Raw genomic sequence first — 12642 nt, 5'->3', positions numbered from 1 at the left:
CCAAATTTGTTCGAATAGTAACATTTTTTGATAATAATTATAAATTTTTTAGGTTTCTGTTCACGTGTTTGACTAGCGATTTCTAGATGAGAAATATATGAGAATATTTTCAAAAAAAACTCTGAAAACCTGACTAGCAGACAAAAAGGCTTATAATTCAATACCATACTATGAAAAAATCTCATCACAAAATTTTATACTAATAAACCGTTTGAAACTGGTATCATACAAAAAGTTTCATACAATGAGTATCTATGACAAATAATTTCCATAATAAAGAGTTTTTTATTGTTTTTTTTTCAATAAAAATGAAAAATAAAAGTTTTCTGTTTTTGTTTCAATTTTTGTAGCTTCTCCGAGAAATAACTAGTGCTTTTCTTGAGCACGAAAAATTGCAGTCTCAGCTGACAAAAACATTTGTGAATTTCAAACGAAACTTTACAAGACTCAAACTTCTAATAACTTATTCGAAAGCTTCTGCTCGATAGCGCCTAATTTTTTTTTTTTTTACATATGTAGTTCCAATTAATAAAAAAATTATAGATATTTTTCGTTTTTTTTTGTTTTAGAAATTCGAATTTGAATTTAGGACTAACAAGAGAACTAAACTTTTTCTCGCTCACGACGGAGTCTTTTTTTTTTTAATCACTTAGTTTTTTTTATTTTTTCATTTCTTTGATGAATCAAAAATCATGAATGAAAATTTGCGCGTGAAAAATATATGATGAATATATCGCAACAACAAAAACAAATTATTTGATAAGCTAAGCAGTCTCAAGCAAAAAAAAACATGTTTAAGTCATAGAAAATTTGCCAGTTTTTAAAAAATTTGTAAAAAAAAAATTTTTTTCAAGGAAAAACTGCTTGTCATTCAATTTTGTATGTGGATTATGTATCATAACTTTTTTCTATCCAATTTATGAAATGTTTTTGTGATTAGAAAAAACATCTACGCGTTCAGGTGGAAAAAAGGGGTTCTATGATTCCTGTGAACAAACATTTACAAAATTTCCTGAAACTCATTTTTTTCCATAGAGTCCTTTGTGTATTTACTTTTCGCATTTTTTTGATTTCCACATTTTGATTTTGCTCTTAATCTGATTCACAAACGGTTTTAAATTATGAGAGATATTTCAAACTCGATTTTCCAACTTTTGGATCATAATCTGAAAAAAGATGGGATACTATCGAGAAGGCTCGATTAGTTTTTTGCTTTTTCTGAGCTTTCACGCGTACGCGGGCAACGAAATCCATCTTAAAATTTATTCTTAGTCAAATTGAGGCAAAGTATTTGGTCTTAGAATTAGGTTAAAAGATTTGTATTTTACACCAGGTGTCGGAGCAGGGGCGGATCAAGGATTTTCTCGAGAGGGGGGCGGATTTTCCAAAAAAAATTTCCAAAATCTTTTTTTAGGCCGACCAAATTGATTTTTCGAGCTCTCCTAGAGCACTGTTTTGCCCCTATTTTGGCTAGGTTATCTGCGCCGCAGGCAAATTTTTGAAAAAAAAAACAGTCAAAAAAGCTGTTTTTGGGCACTTTTTGAAAACTTTTGACAGAAAAATTGCGTTTTTTTTGGCGCGCGCTCCCCCTCAAAGTTAGTATATATTAGCGCCGAAGGCGCCTTTAGAAAAATTTTAGGGTCGGTCGGCCAAAAATGGATTTCTGAAAAATTATCAAAGGGGGGACCCTTTGGGTCGACAGGGGGTCGAATCCAAGAAGGGGGGTACGCCACCCCCCGCCCCCCGCCTATCTCCGCCCCTGTGTCGGACGAATTCTTGTGATGTTTTCCTACTGTTTCCCTTGTGAGTTTTTTTTTTGAAAAATTCATTCAGGTTTTTTTTAAAAATCAATAATTGTTTTTCACAGACAATGAAGTACAGTCGGATCAATCGAGGATAGCGTTGATAAAAGCCATTTTCTTCGATTTATATCGCGCAGAAGCGCCGACAAAATTTTCACATAAAGGCAGTTAAAGGTTTATGTTTGGGCTAAGATGTTTTTTTTGCCTTTTTTCTTTTTTGTTGTTTTCAACGTCAAAATACGTATGCGATATACAAAAAGCAATGAAGCCATTTGAAAGCATTAATTCCTCAAAACTCCAGTCATTCATGTGTGTCTTAGAAAATTTTGTATAATCAGACCATTTTAATGTGTTCCATTTTAATATCAGCTTTCAAATCTCAGAGAACCAACAAAATCATCTCTCAGTCCTGTTTACTTTAACGGAAGCTCTCTATAAAATTAGTTTGAGATATGTTCAATAATAAATAAAGCGCTTCGTGACAGTTTCACATTTGGTGACTGCTTCTTTCAGTTTCTTGGCGCGTTATCTGGCAAATTTATTGACAAAGGAAAAGTGCGCAATAAAATATTAATTATCGCAACTTTTGTTCGTTTGAAATCATTACAGCGCAAGCTCGCTTCAATTGGTACTTTTTTTGAAAAACTGTACGCAAAATCATCGCCCAAGTTTGTGCAACCTCTCGAATACCTATTTTAACTTCCGTCGCTGAAAACGAAGATTCTCATTTTCGCACATTTTACGAGCTTCAGTTTGTCTCCGACAATTTAGCTATAAACTATGTTATCTCATCTGATTTCGATATTGTCATTTCTTAGGTGACAGCTCTAATGTCTTCTTTTCGACTGCGTGACATTAGTAGCGCACAATCTGTGCAGTTCCAGAAATGATAAGAAAACATTTGAGGGTCGACCAGAAAGGTCGACAAAATTTTCAATTTGTTTTCAGAAATACGCCCCTTAGAAAAACGTCTGCTCGCGTCACTGATTTCAGCAGATGTGAAATTTAAAATCTGAGTAAGTGTTTTTTGCGAACAAAAACGTTTGAGCAAATGTCAATTGAAGTTGGAAATCTGCTCACGTGTTTTTTTTTCTGCTCAACTGTTTTTACTTGAATAATATGTGAGCAGTGTTCGAATAAACACTTGACAAATTTTAAGGGTGTATTGGTTTGAATTCCACATAAAATTTCCCCGAAACCCGCTCAATTTGTGTTTAATTTAGCTACAGTTTTAAAACCTTCAAAAGTCGGAAATCTGACGGATCGAAAGACAAATGAATCGAAAACAAACGAGACCGTTCGTATATCTGATCAAAGCCCTGAATGTTCCGACTAACAAGTAACTCATATCGAATAATTTATAATGAAAATCTACAAATTTTGAACAATATCAAAGTGTGAAATAATGAGTCGTACGAAATTAATACCACTGATTTAATTAGCAAGCCTCAATTCAATTTGGAACAACTTTGTTGTGCGGGATAACTTGCCACGCATAAATAATTCGTGTCACGCTATCAGCAATATGAATAAATTCTTCAAAGCGCGCATAATTTAGAACGTAGCCACTTTGGCAACTTTTAAACCCCCAGAATTTTACAAAAAATACTTGGAGGTAAAATATCTTTCTACATTTGAACTCAAAAAGTCAATACCTTAAATGGAGAAAAAACCATTTTTGTCGAAAACTATTATTTCGATCGGCGATAATTGGCTGAATAATAAAAACTACACCGAGCACAATTATTCCGTTTTTTTCGAAAGTCGGAACAAAAATTATCGCTAAGACTTACTTTAGAATCCAACGGAAATGTATCATTCGAAGACAAATGCTTAGCTATACTTGTTTTGGACACAAAATAAGTTCTTTTTACTGTTTTAAGAGGCCTCAAAAAATCAAGAGCAATGTACAAAAAACTTCTACAAAATTTCAGAAATCACCACTCCCTCAAAAAACTTCTAGATCCGCGTGACAAAAGGTTGACCCCTGGGAACATGAAGGATCAAACCATTGCATGCGCCTCCGTGAAATACTGAATACGCTGAAAGAAGACATTATGAATTTTAGGTGTGCACGTTTTGTTCGAATGGAAAGCAAACATCTGGCAAAATTATTGATGAAAAAAAAAGAATTGTTTGCAGTACTACTATATTTTTTGCTGATATTGCCAGGTTTAACCTTCAAAGAACAATAATAATGGCTAAAAATTAGTTTTAATTATCACAAATATTTTTTAAATGCCGAAATGATGTTCAGCTTCCGAAACGATTAAGAATAGGAATATTTTTTTTGCCTGTGATGATATCAGTCGCCAGTCTTTTACTAAGACTTAGAGAGTAGTAAAAATTGATATTTGATTCAAGTGATACTAAACAGATTTTTGTATAGACGTTTTCCGAGCTCGCAAAAAAAATCAAACAAAATGAATTTTGGTCTTGTTTACTGAATGGTTGCTTGATAAAACTGATTCCGCGGTGATTATTATGATTTCCGGTTCTGATTTTTTAAAAATCTTAAGCAACTAAGCGTAATGCTCTTTTTGAGTTTTTTACAGTCTGTCATAATTGTAGATGCTGACTGTAGATGCTGACGTTGATATGTTAATCGTTCATCGTAATTTGGGACTCTCAAAACATTCAAAAAATAGTGTCGTGAAAAAAAAGACAGTATTGAAAACTTATTTCTCGCATTCCATAAAATTCGTTTTCCACTGAAAATTCTTTGTAGTCAATGTCGGAACAATTGCTAGCTACTGTACACTAAACAACAACTATTTTTTTCCCTGGGGCTTAGCGATATTGACAAGCGCCTATTGATGAGCGCTAGCTGATTTAATTGGACGTTTTTTCAGTATTTAAAAAAAAATCACTGAGTTTGCATTAAGAAAAATTTTTTTAATTTTCGTGCGTTTGAAACGCAAAATGTAAGGTATTTGAGTAAACAAACTTCAGTGAGCAAACCTTGAAAAGCGAAGACTTTTTTTTTGATTCGCTTTACTTTCTTATGATTATTTGGGTCAGTTCATTTATTCCGCCAATGTATGAAGCAGCCCCAGTTAAGTTGCTCACGTTATGTTTTGACTGTATTGACCAAAGCTCTATTGGTTTCGACTATATCGACCAAAACTCGGTTTTTTTCGACCGTTTCGGCGTAATTCGGGTTTTTTTGACGGTGTTCGACCGAATTCGGTGTTGTTTTGACAGTGTTTGACCCAATATATTTTCTGTGGAACGCCTTTTCAAGGCAGTTCTATATATGATCAAAAAATATATGGTTACTTGATTCTATAATGCACAATTTTGCGAGTATGTTTCGACCGTTCTCGATGTATATTTTGAATAAGTGCTCGATCACAAACCCGGTATCAGATATTCATTTTCGGATAAGCACTGACATAAAGTGAGCACATCACCGATTAGTTATTAAAGCAAGAAAAACGATTAGTTAATAAAAACCAATTTCAAATAAAGCCGAACTTTGAGCTGTTAGGAAGATTTTTTTTGTCTCTTGGAGCTAGTTTTTGATTTTGTGGAGCGGGTTTAAAATGGAGCTGGATGCCGGAATCTCAAATCAAGGTTTCCAGCCCAAACTTGAGCAAGATTTGAGCGGTTTGAGTGGTTTTTCAAAAAAAAAATTAAGCGGGTTTTTATTTGATTTTTTAGGAAACTCAATGAACTTTTGACCCTAGAACGTTTTAGGTCGGTTTCGAAATATATTTTGGTATTACGAAGGTTAGAAGTTCATTCTTTTCAAAAATTGATTGTATGTGCCCTGCAACAAATACATCGGGAGAAAGTTTTCGAGAAAAAAAATTAAAAATTGCTCAAGATTTGAGCAGCTTGAACGGTTTTTGCTAAAATTTGAGCCGTTTTGAACGGTTTGAGCGTTTCTTGCGAGGATTTAAGCAGTCTTTGAGCGGTTTGAGCGCAATCGTCCTTAAAAAAGCTCAAACTGCTCACAAATCTTGAGCGGGTTTTGAGCGGGATCAAGACTAGGGATCTGATTGGCTATTCTAACTTCTCTCAATTAGTTTCCAAATTAGTTTCACTTTACGAAGTGGAATATTCATTTTGTGTGAAAAATTTCAGAAACCTTGCAAAAAATTTTGCAAAAAAAATCTTCATGTTTTTTAAACTAAAAGGCGTAATTTTGACCTGCATTTCGAAAACCTATCCGATAAATCGAGTAAATCGTCTTTCTTGAGTGCAATGGTTCTTTCAACGTGCAGAATCTTATCCTTGGTTATGGTATTTTATTTTGTTGTTTTTACATCAGTTTTGTTGCGTTTATTTTCTAACATGAGTTCTACTAACAATTTAACTTCGAGCCTTGTATACCAGAAATATTTTGACTTATTTTCAAAACATGATCCAAATATCCAGCATAATCGAAATTCTATGACTGATTTGGAAGCACTTTTAAACCCCTTTTTAGCTCGCTCCGGCTTAGATGAATTTGTGCATATTAAAAATACCTCTCAAAGTTTTTACAGTCACTGCGATACTTGCGCAGTTGTGAGCAGTTCAGGAATTCTCTTAAATTCTTCAGCTGGTGATTTGATCGATGGTCATATATGTGTATTCAGAATGAACAACCATGCTAGTGCAAAGTTCGAAAAAGACGTGGGACAAAGGACCACTCACAGGTATTCTTAAAGAAGACAAGTTCTGTTTAAATCAGGGATTATTTAAAATCAGGGGAATATTAAACAAAAATATTCAGTGATGAACTATTTCTACCCTTGAACAAAAATCTTATTTTGAACAAAAATGTTCAGTGATGAACTATTTTACACTTGAACAGTGATGAACTATTTATACCCTTGAACGAAAATCTACTTTAGACAAAACTATTCAGTGATGAACTAATTCTACCCTTGAACAAAAATCTACCCTTGAACTAAAATATTCAGTGATGAACTATTTCTATCCTTGAACAAAAATCTACCCATGAACAAAAATAATCAGTGATGAACTATTTCTACCATGTGAGCAAAAATCTACACTTGAACAAAAATATTCAGTGATGAACTATTTCTACCGTTGAACAAGAATCTCTGTCAGAGTTTCACGACGCAATAATCACTCCGGTAGAGTAATTTACAGGAAACCTTGTAATTGAAGGGGATGTCTCTAGGTTTTCCTATCTACGTACTCCCGCTCTTTTTCTTAGAGTATGTGTTTATATGCATTTTTTTGTTAAATCGTTCAGCGTTCCTTAAATTTTTTGAACAAACAATGTGATAAGCGGTTATTGAAAAGTAACAATCACGAGACGAGAAGAGAAGATTTCAATTGCCAATCTTTTTTGCAAAGTATTTTTTCCGCAAATTTTTTCTCAATGTGTTTCCCACTAAATTTGATTAGAACAAATCAAAGTCCATTAGATGGCAACTGATGCTTCCATTTTGTTATTACGTCACTTACTTACAAAAGAGATAGAAAAGCAATTTACAAACATCTTGCCGAGTCTTGTTCATTGCACGTGGTCAGTCTACAAAAAAAACTAAAATTAAAAGTTCTTCAAAAAGATTTAAAAAAAAAATCTTTTAAGAAAAAACAAAATCGGACAATTTTTTCAAAATTTTCTAAGAAAAATTTGGAATACACTGAAAATTTAAAAAAAAATGCTGTCTGCGGTCTAGCTATTCACTTTTTGTGATTGTCAGTTCTTGTCGAGCTTGTTTTTTGTGTGTTAATTAGGGGCCTGTTTTGATTTAATGTTCCTTTTTGCTGGTTTTCTTTTAGTGGTCGTGATTATTTTAGCAACTGCCGGGCTCACTCCTCTTTCGACCCTAGATCACTTTGAATGTAAGAGCGACCATTCCACTGTAGCGTTGCGCCGATCTAGCAACAAACTGCACCTGTTAAAATTATTATCACAACCCTATAGGTAAACGAAATCTTACAAACTCTTAATACTTTTTTTTAAGATTTCTGAAGTAAAACTTGCCATACTGATGTTTTTTGCTTTGCAAAATTATTTTAACTTTTGTAAGCAATTCAGGCTCCTTTTTTAATTGTTTTGCTTTTTTAAACAAAAGTAACGGAATATTTGTGCCCGTGGTGGTTTTTTTCTTCAGACAAATTTCGACTTTTTAACTAGCCGTTTTCAAAAGAATTTTTTGTATCATTCAAAAGGTATTGTTGTTCTGAACCTAAATTTGAAAAAGATTATCACCTGTGATCGTTTTTCACAAAGTTAAGGGGTTCAAAGATTGCCATTTCGACCAATTTGGAACAATGAACGCGCGGTGTATTTCGCGCTATTAACGCGCAAGCGGAGATTTAATCCGTCTTAGAAATCGTTCCAAATAAAATGAAAGAAGATTATGTTCCATATATGATTTGTTAATAGGATATAAATGTATTAATTTGTACTTTATATGGTGTGTGGGGGATGATTTTCACAAATAAATTCTCAATTTTAAAAACAAAAAGTTTCATTCTATTTTATTATATTTATTTTTTTCATATTTTTACTGCTCAATGGACATTAAAAAGCAGTGGAAACATCTAGGGCTTCACCCTGATAGGAGCAGTTTTGTTGTTTTTGTCGATGTTTTTTCATTATTGCCGCCAGTTTCTCGAAAATTCATTTTATACTTTACCAAATACTGCACATACTAATTATTAATTCGCTGCATCCGAAATACATTACTTGGTGGGGGTTGAGTTGGAAAACGCAAAAAAAGTTTTTATGTTCCTTTTTTCTTTTCATCAATTTTTTGAAGCAAACACTACTCCATACAGCTTCAAAAATCAGTTGCAGCATTCAAAACTTAGCACTGATATGATCAACCTTGTATCATTTTGTACTTTACATAGCGTGTGGGGTGATGATTTTTTTATAAAAAAAACCTCATTATTTTGAAATGTTATTTTGTTTTAAAAAATTTATAAATGATTTTAATGTAAGCTACTCCATGGAAATTAAAATGCAGTCGGATCCTTCAAAAGCCCTTTCTGTTACGAGTAGTTTTGTTTGACTTAATGCTTTCAACAGTTCAACAAACAGACATACAATGATCAATATTAAAAGACTTTCTCCGGCTCAACTTTTTTTTTATTTAGTAGTAACTTTGGAGCAGAACAATTTGAATCAAAGGTGTTTAACACTACAACTGCTCTATTTCTGTTTTTGTAATTAAACAACAAGTAAGTTCAAAAAAGAAAACTAAACAAAGGGACAAAAAAATTCGAGTGCAATTTTCACAGCAACAAGTTATTCTTGGTGTATGTTTAGAGTGATTGCTCATAGTGCCATCAACAACATCCCGTCTAACTTATCCATATCAGAACTAACTAACGAAAAAACTACATATCTAATATGGGGTCCCCACCACGACGTCAGATCAAGTGGATCAGCTTACAAATGGGCACTTAGAACCCACGACTTTGTAGCCGATCATCGAACTCCAAATGTGAAAGTGTTTATTGTCGGGAGCAAAAACACCACCAATTATTTTGACGGTATTTGGGAAGAGGAGAGGGGAGTGAACAGAACGACGACAAGTACCTGGCTGTCAACTGGATTTTTCACAATGGTGACTGCTCTTAATATTTGTGATCAAGTGACGCTTTTTGGATTTGTGAAGAGAACGGATTGTGCTATGGAAAAACAAGGCTACAAGGTAGGAATTATAAGTGGCAGAGAGGTAATTGCAGGGGCGGATTTTTGGGCCCCTGGAAAATTGGCCAGCCCTACAACTCCTTCCTTCGACCACCACGCCTCAAATTTTCTTAAAAGCGAGAGTCTTACCAAAAATTATGCGTTATGTGATCTAAATTTAGAAAGTTTTAGTCAGCAACATGAAAAAATTTCACAGCAAGCGAAAATTTACTATTCATTTTTTGCTAAATTGCTTTTTTGGTTCGTGCAAGTTTTTTCTTATTGTGTTCTTCTTTCTTATCGCAAAAGTGGGCAACTAGTAGGTACAAAATTCATGAATGCTTAAAAAATCGAAATAGACATAGGGTAAATGTAGGGGTTGTTGTTCAATACAATAGTTGAAGAGATCTACTTTTGTAAACTAAAAATTTTGTAGCTTGTACAAAATATGCAGAACCAAAATCTGAAAACTTCTTTCGAAAATTGCCAAAATTAGTCATGTGAGATTTCTTGACGGCCTTTTTGAGGAAATAATAATCTGAAAAAGCAATACCGGGTTAACTTTTATATACCCTAAATAACCATCCAACAATTAATTCATCAATTAATTTGAAAATGATTCGTAAATAGGAATCAAACCATTTTGGTGCTTTTTTGAGAAAAACAATAATCATGTGATTTGAAAGCTACGGCAGCGCTAAGTTTTTTTCACTTAGTCGAAGCTTTGAATTTGTCAAAAAATTCAATGCGGTTTAAATCGCAAACTGCATAAAAATTTAATCTTTTTAAAGTTTTTTTTTCAACAAAAATCAAAAATGTTTCTCAACTAATCACACTCCAAAAAAACAATTGAAAACCTCTATCCCTATCGGTCCACTTAGGTTTCATGAGAGAAATAAACCGCTTAGTACTGACTAAAAACTGAGGGGTTAAAAGCTAATAGTAATTTAATTAGTATCTACATATATATATATATATATATATATATATATATATATATATATGTATATATAATATATGTAAATACAAACATATATATATAATGCAAAAGATTTCACAGATCAAAAAACTATCAGAAAATTCTCGACAAATATTCCCAAAACTCTGGAATGCCATATGTTGAGAATGACAACATTCCGACTCTGGGATGCCATTTCTATTGGTTTTGCTTGCCAGAGTCACAACCCTCATAGGATATAAGGTATGGTGGCAATATCGCAGCAAAAATACCTACTGAACAATAACAATAGCCAACTCGATATTGAACTCAGAAAAACGAATTTTAGTAACTTGGCGCTTCATTCCCTTTCAACTCAAACCCTATCCCACTATTCGATGAGTAGCTAAGAATGCTTGTAGTCTCGCTTTACTCAACAAAATCGACACATCACTATTTCAATCTGCAATCTTGACACAATCTCTCAATTCATCTTCAATATACGCAATCTTCTCTCTCTTCACAAGCATCTCTTTTTTTCTCTCTCTACAAAGACGACTATTTCACAATACAAGCAACTGTTTCTCTTCTCTCCTCACTCCTTTAATGAACCTACTCAAAGAAGAAAGAAAAGAAGTTTCTCCATCCATCCATCACAATAAAAACGTAAAAACTCATTAAATCACTGATGGGTGGAACCTGCTCAAAACAAGTATTTAATATATCCAATTATATTCTTGATAACTATCTCTGTAAAAAACTTAGAACTAACCAATCATGATTCACGACTAAAGCTTAAATTGTAAGGCTGAAACTATTTATAGTTTCAACCAGAGAAGATTAAATTTAACCTAGCAAACAGTTGCTCTTTTTTTATTCTAAACCTCGCAACAAGACTAGGGCTTACTAGATCTATTGACACTAGGAGTTATAAGAGTAAGATTAGAATTGGTATAAGACTGAGAAAATGCACGAACCTATCCGGAAGAAAATAAGATAGCGTGACGAGCAGACGGTTTACTTTATCCAAAATTCTTTTATGAGAAAGCCCCCGGACTTAAACTCAATATAGGGTTTGTCGATCAAAATGGATGTCTTAAAACTGTACCAACTGTACCAACTGTACCATCTGGATAAGGAGGGGCGACTCCTTGAGAGAAGAGAGATGAGGAGGGGGAGGGCGAGTTGGGAGTGGTAGCATTTTCCCTCACCGCCCTAAATACGCTTCTGGTTCAAATGATTGCTGCATTTTTTCTTCGATGCTCACATCTCATTCTAATTTTTCTCAAACATTTATAAGAGTTTTTGTTTAATTTTGTTTTGGTTTTGTTCGTTAACGTAAAGAATCATATATCTCCCAGCTATTGTCTTGTCCCAGCTCAGTAAATAACCATAAATAATAGTACTAGTACGTAATCTGTGGTTCAAATTGCGTTTATCCACAAAGCCAATAAAGTGCCGATAAAAGTTTCCACCAACCCCTCCCTCCCCCCCCCCCCTCCTTTTTTTTTTAAATTCTGGTTGACAAATTTTTTGGAACTTTTTTACGATGCACATTTTGATTTACAAACCAAACTTTATTTAAAGGAACTTCTGGGCCTAAAATTGTACACTAAATTTGAGGAGCATCCACCAAAAAAGCAATTTCTTGTCAAACCTTTCAAAAAACGCCTTTGTTAAATATAAAAAAGGTCTTTCAAATATATAAACACAATTTTGAATTTTTCATTGAACCAGCCGAAGTATGAACCAGCCGAAAAGTTACATCTTAACAATGAAGCTTGTATGAGTTTCGTAACTGTTTCATAATTGTTACATAACTATTATATAACAATTCCGTTTATAGCGGCTGGTTTATAGCTAATTTGTATTTCGGCTGGCTTATATACCACCAAATTACCGCGGCCAAACTTTCCCATTTCAAATTTTGTGAAACATTTTTTCTATCTGTTGTTTTGTTGATTAGTATCACTATGATCAGAAAAGAGACACGCCCACCGCTTGTTCTGAGATGATGACGCACCAAAACAGCAGAAAGAACTCACACGCGTTCTTCACTGAACGCGAAATATTCCACCGGTGGAGTCAGTTCAGAAAAATAGACTTCAAAGTGCCTGAATGGAAGGACGATGATGGAGCCAATGTGACCTCGAAGTTATAGAAAATTGAAGTTTGTTGCAAATTTGTGCTTCAGCTCTGACCTTTTAAAAACCGCTAACGAATTTAAAATCAAATACTTACATAGCATATATAAGTAACAATAAATGTAATTTAGTTATTTTTAGTGTGAG

General features: G+C 33.7%; 2 protein-coding genes across 2 annotated transcripts in view; both read left to right on the top strand.

Annotated features, from left to right (window-relative positions):
- LOC134851724 (fizzy-related protein homolog) overlaps positions 1-12642 on the top strand; it is a 213096-nt gene that overhangs the window by 146590 nt on the left and 53864 nt on the right. The window lies entirely within an intron of this gene.
- LOC134851775 (alpha-N-acetylgalactosaminide alpha-2,6-sialyltransferase 5-like) lies at positions 6288-12555 on the top strand. Its single transcript, XM_063868003.1, has 3 exons — positions 6288-6448; positions 9049-9436; positions 12318-12555. The coding sequence occupies exons 1-3, from the start codon at positions 6390-6392 to the stop codon at positions 12510-12512; spliced, it is 642 nt and encodes a 213-aa protein (XP_063724073.1). The 5' UTR covers positions 6288-6389; the 3' UTR covers positions 12513-12555.

Source organism: Symsagittifera roscoffensis, chromosome 7 (genome assembly GCF_963678635.1).
Source record: "Symsagittifera roscoffensis chromosome 7, txSymRosc1.1, whole genome shotgun sequence".
Taxonomy (NCBI): Eukaryota; Metazoa; Xenacoelomorpha; order Acoela; family Convolutidae; genus Symsagittifera; species Symsagittifera roscoffensis.
The sequence above is the reverse complement of the archived record's forward strand: the minus strand, read 5'-3'. Positions and strand labels throughout refer to the sequence as shown.

What these genes read in the sequence shown, in the direction of transcription:
- LOC134851775 (XM_063868003.1), top strand. Translation starts at nt 6,390, where the DNA reads ATGAACAACCATGCTAGTGCAAAGTTCGAAAAAGACGTGGGACAAAGG. An exon ending in GGACAAAGGACCACTCACAG is followed by an intron (nt 6,449 to 9,048) that starts GTATTCTTAAAG and finishes GTGTATGTTTAG; the next exon opens with AGTGATTGCTCATAGTGCCA. An exon ending in TGGAAAAACAAGGCTACAAG is followed by an intron (nt 9,437 to 12,317) that starts GTAGGAATTATA and finishes TTTGTTGATTAG; the next exon opens with TATCACTATGATCAGAAAAG.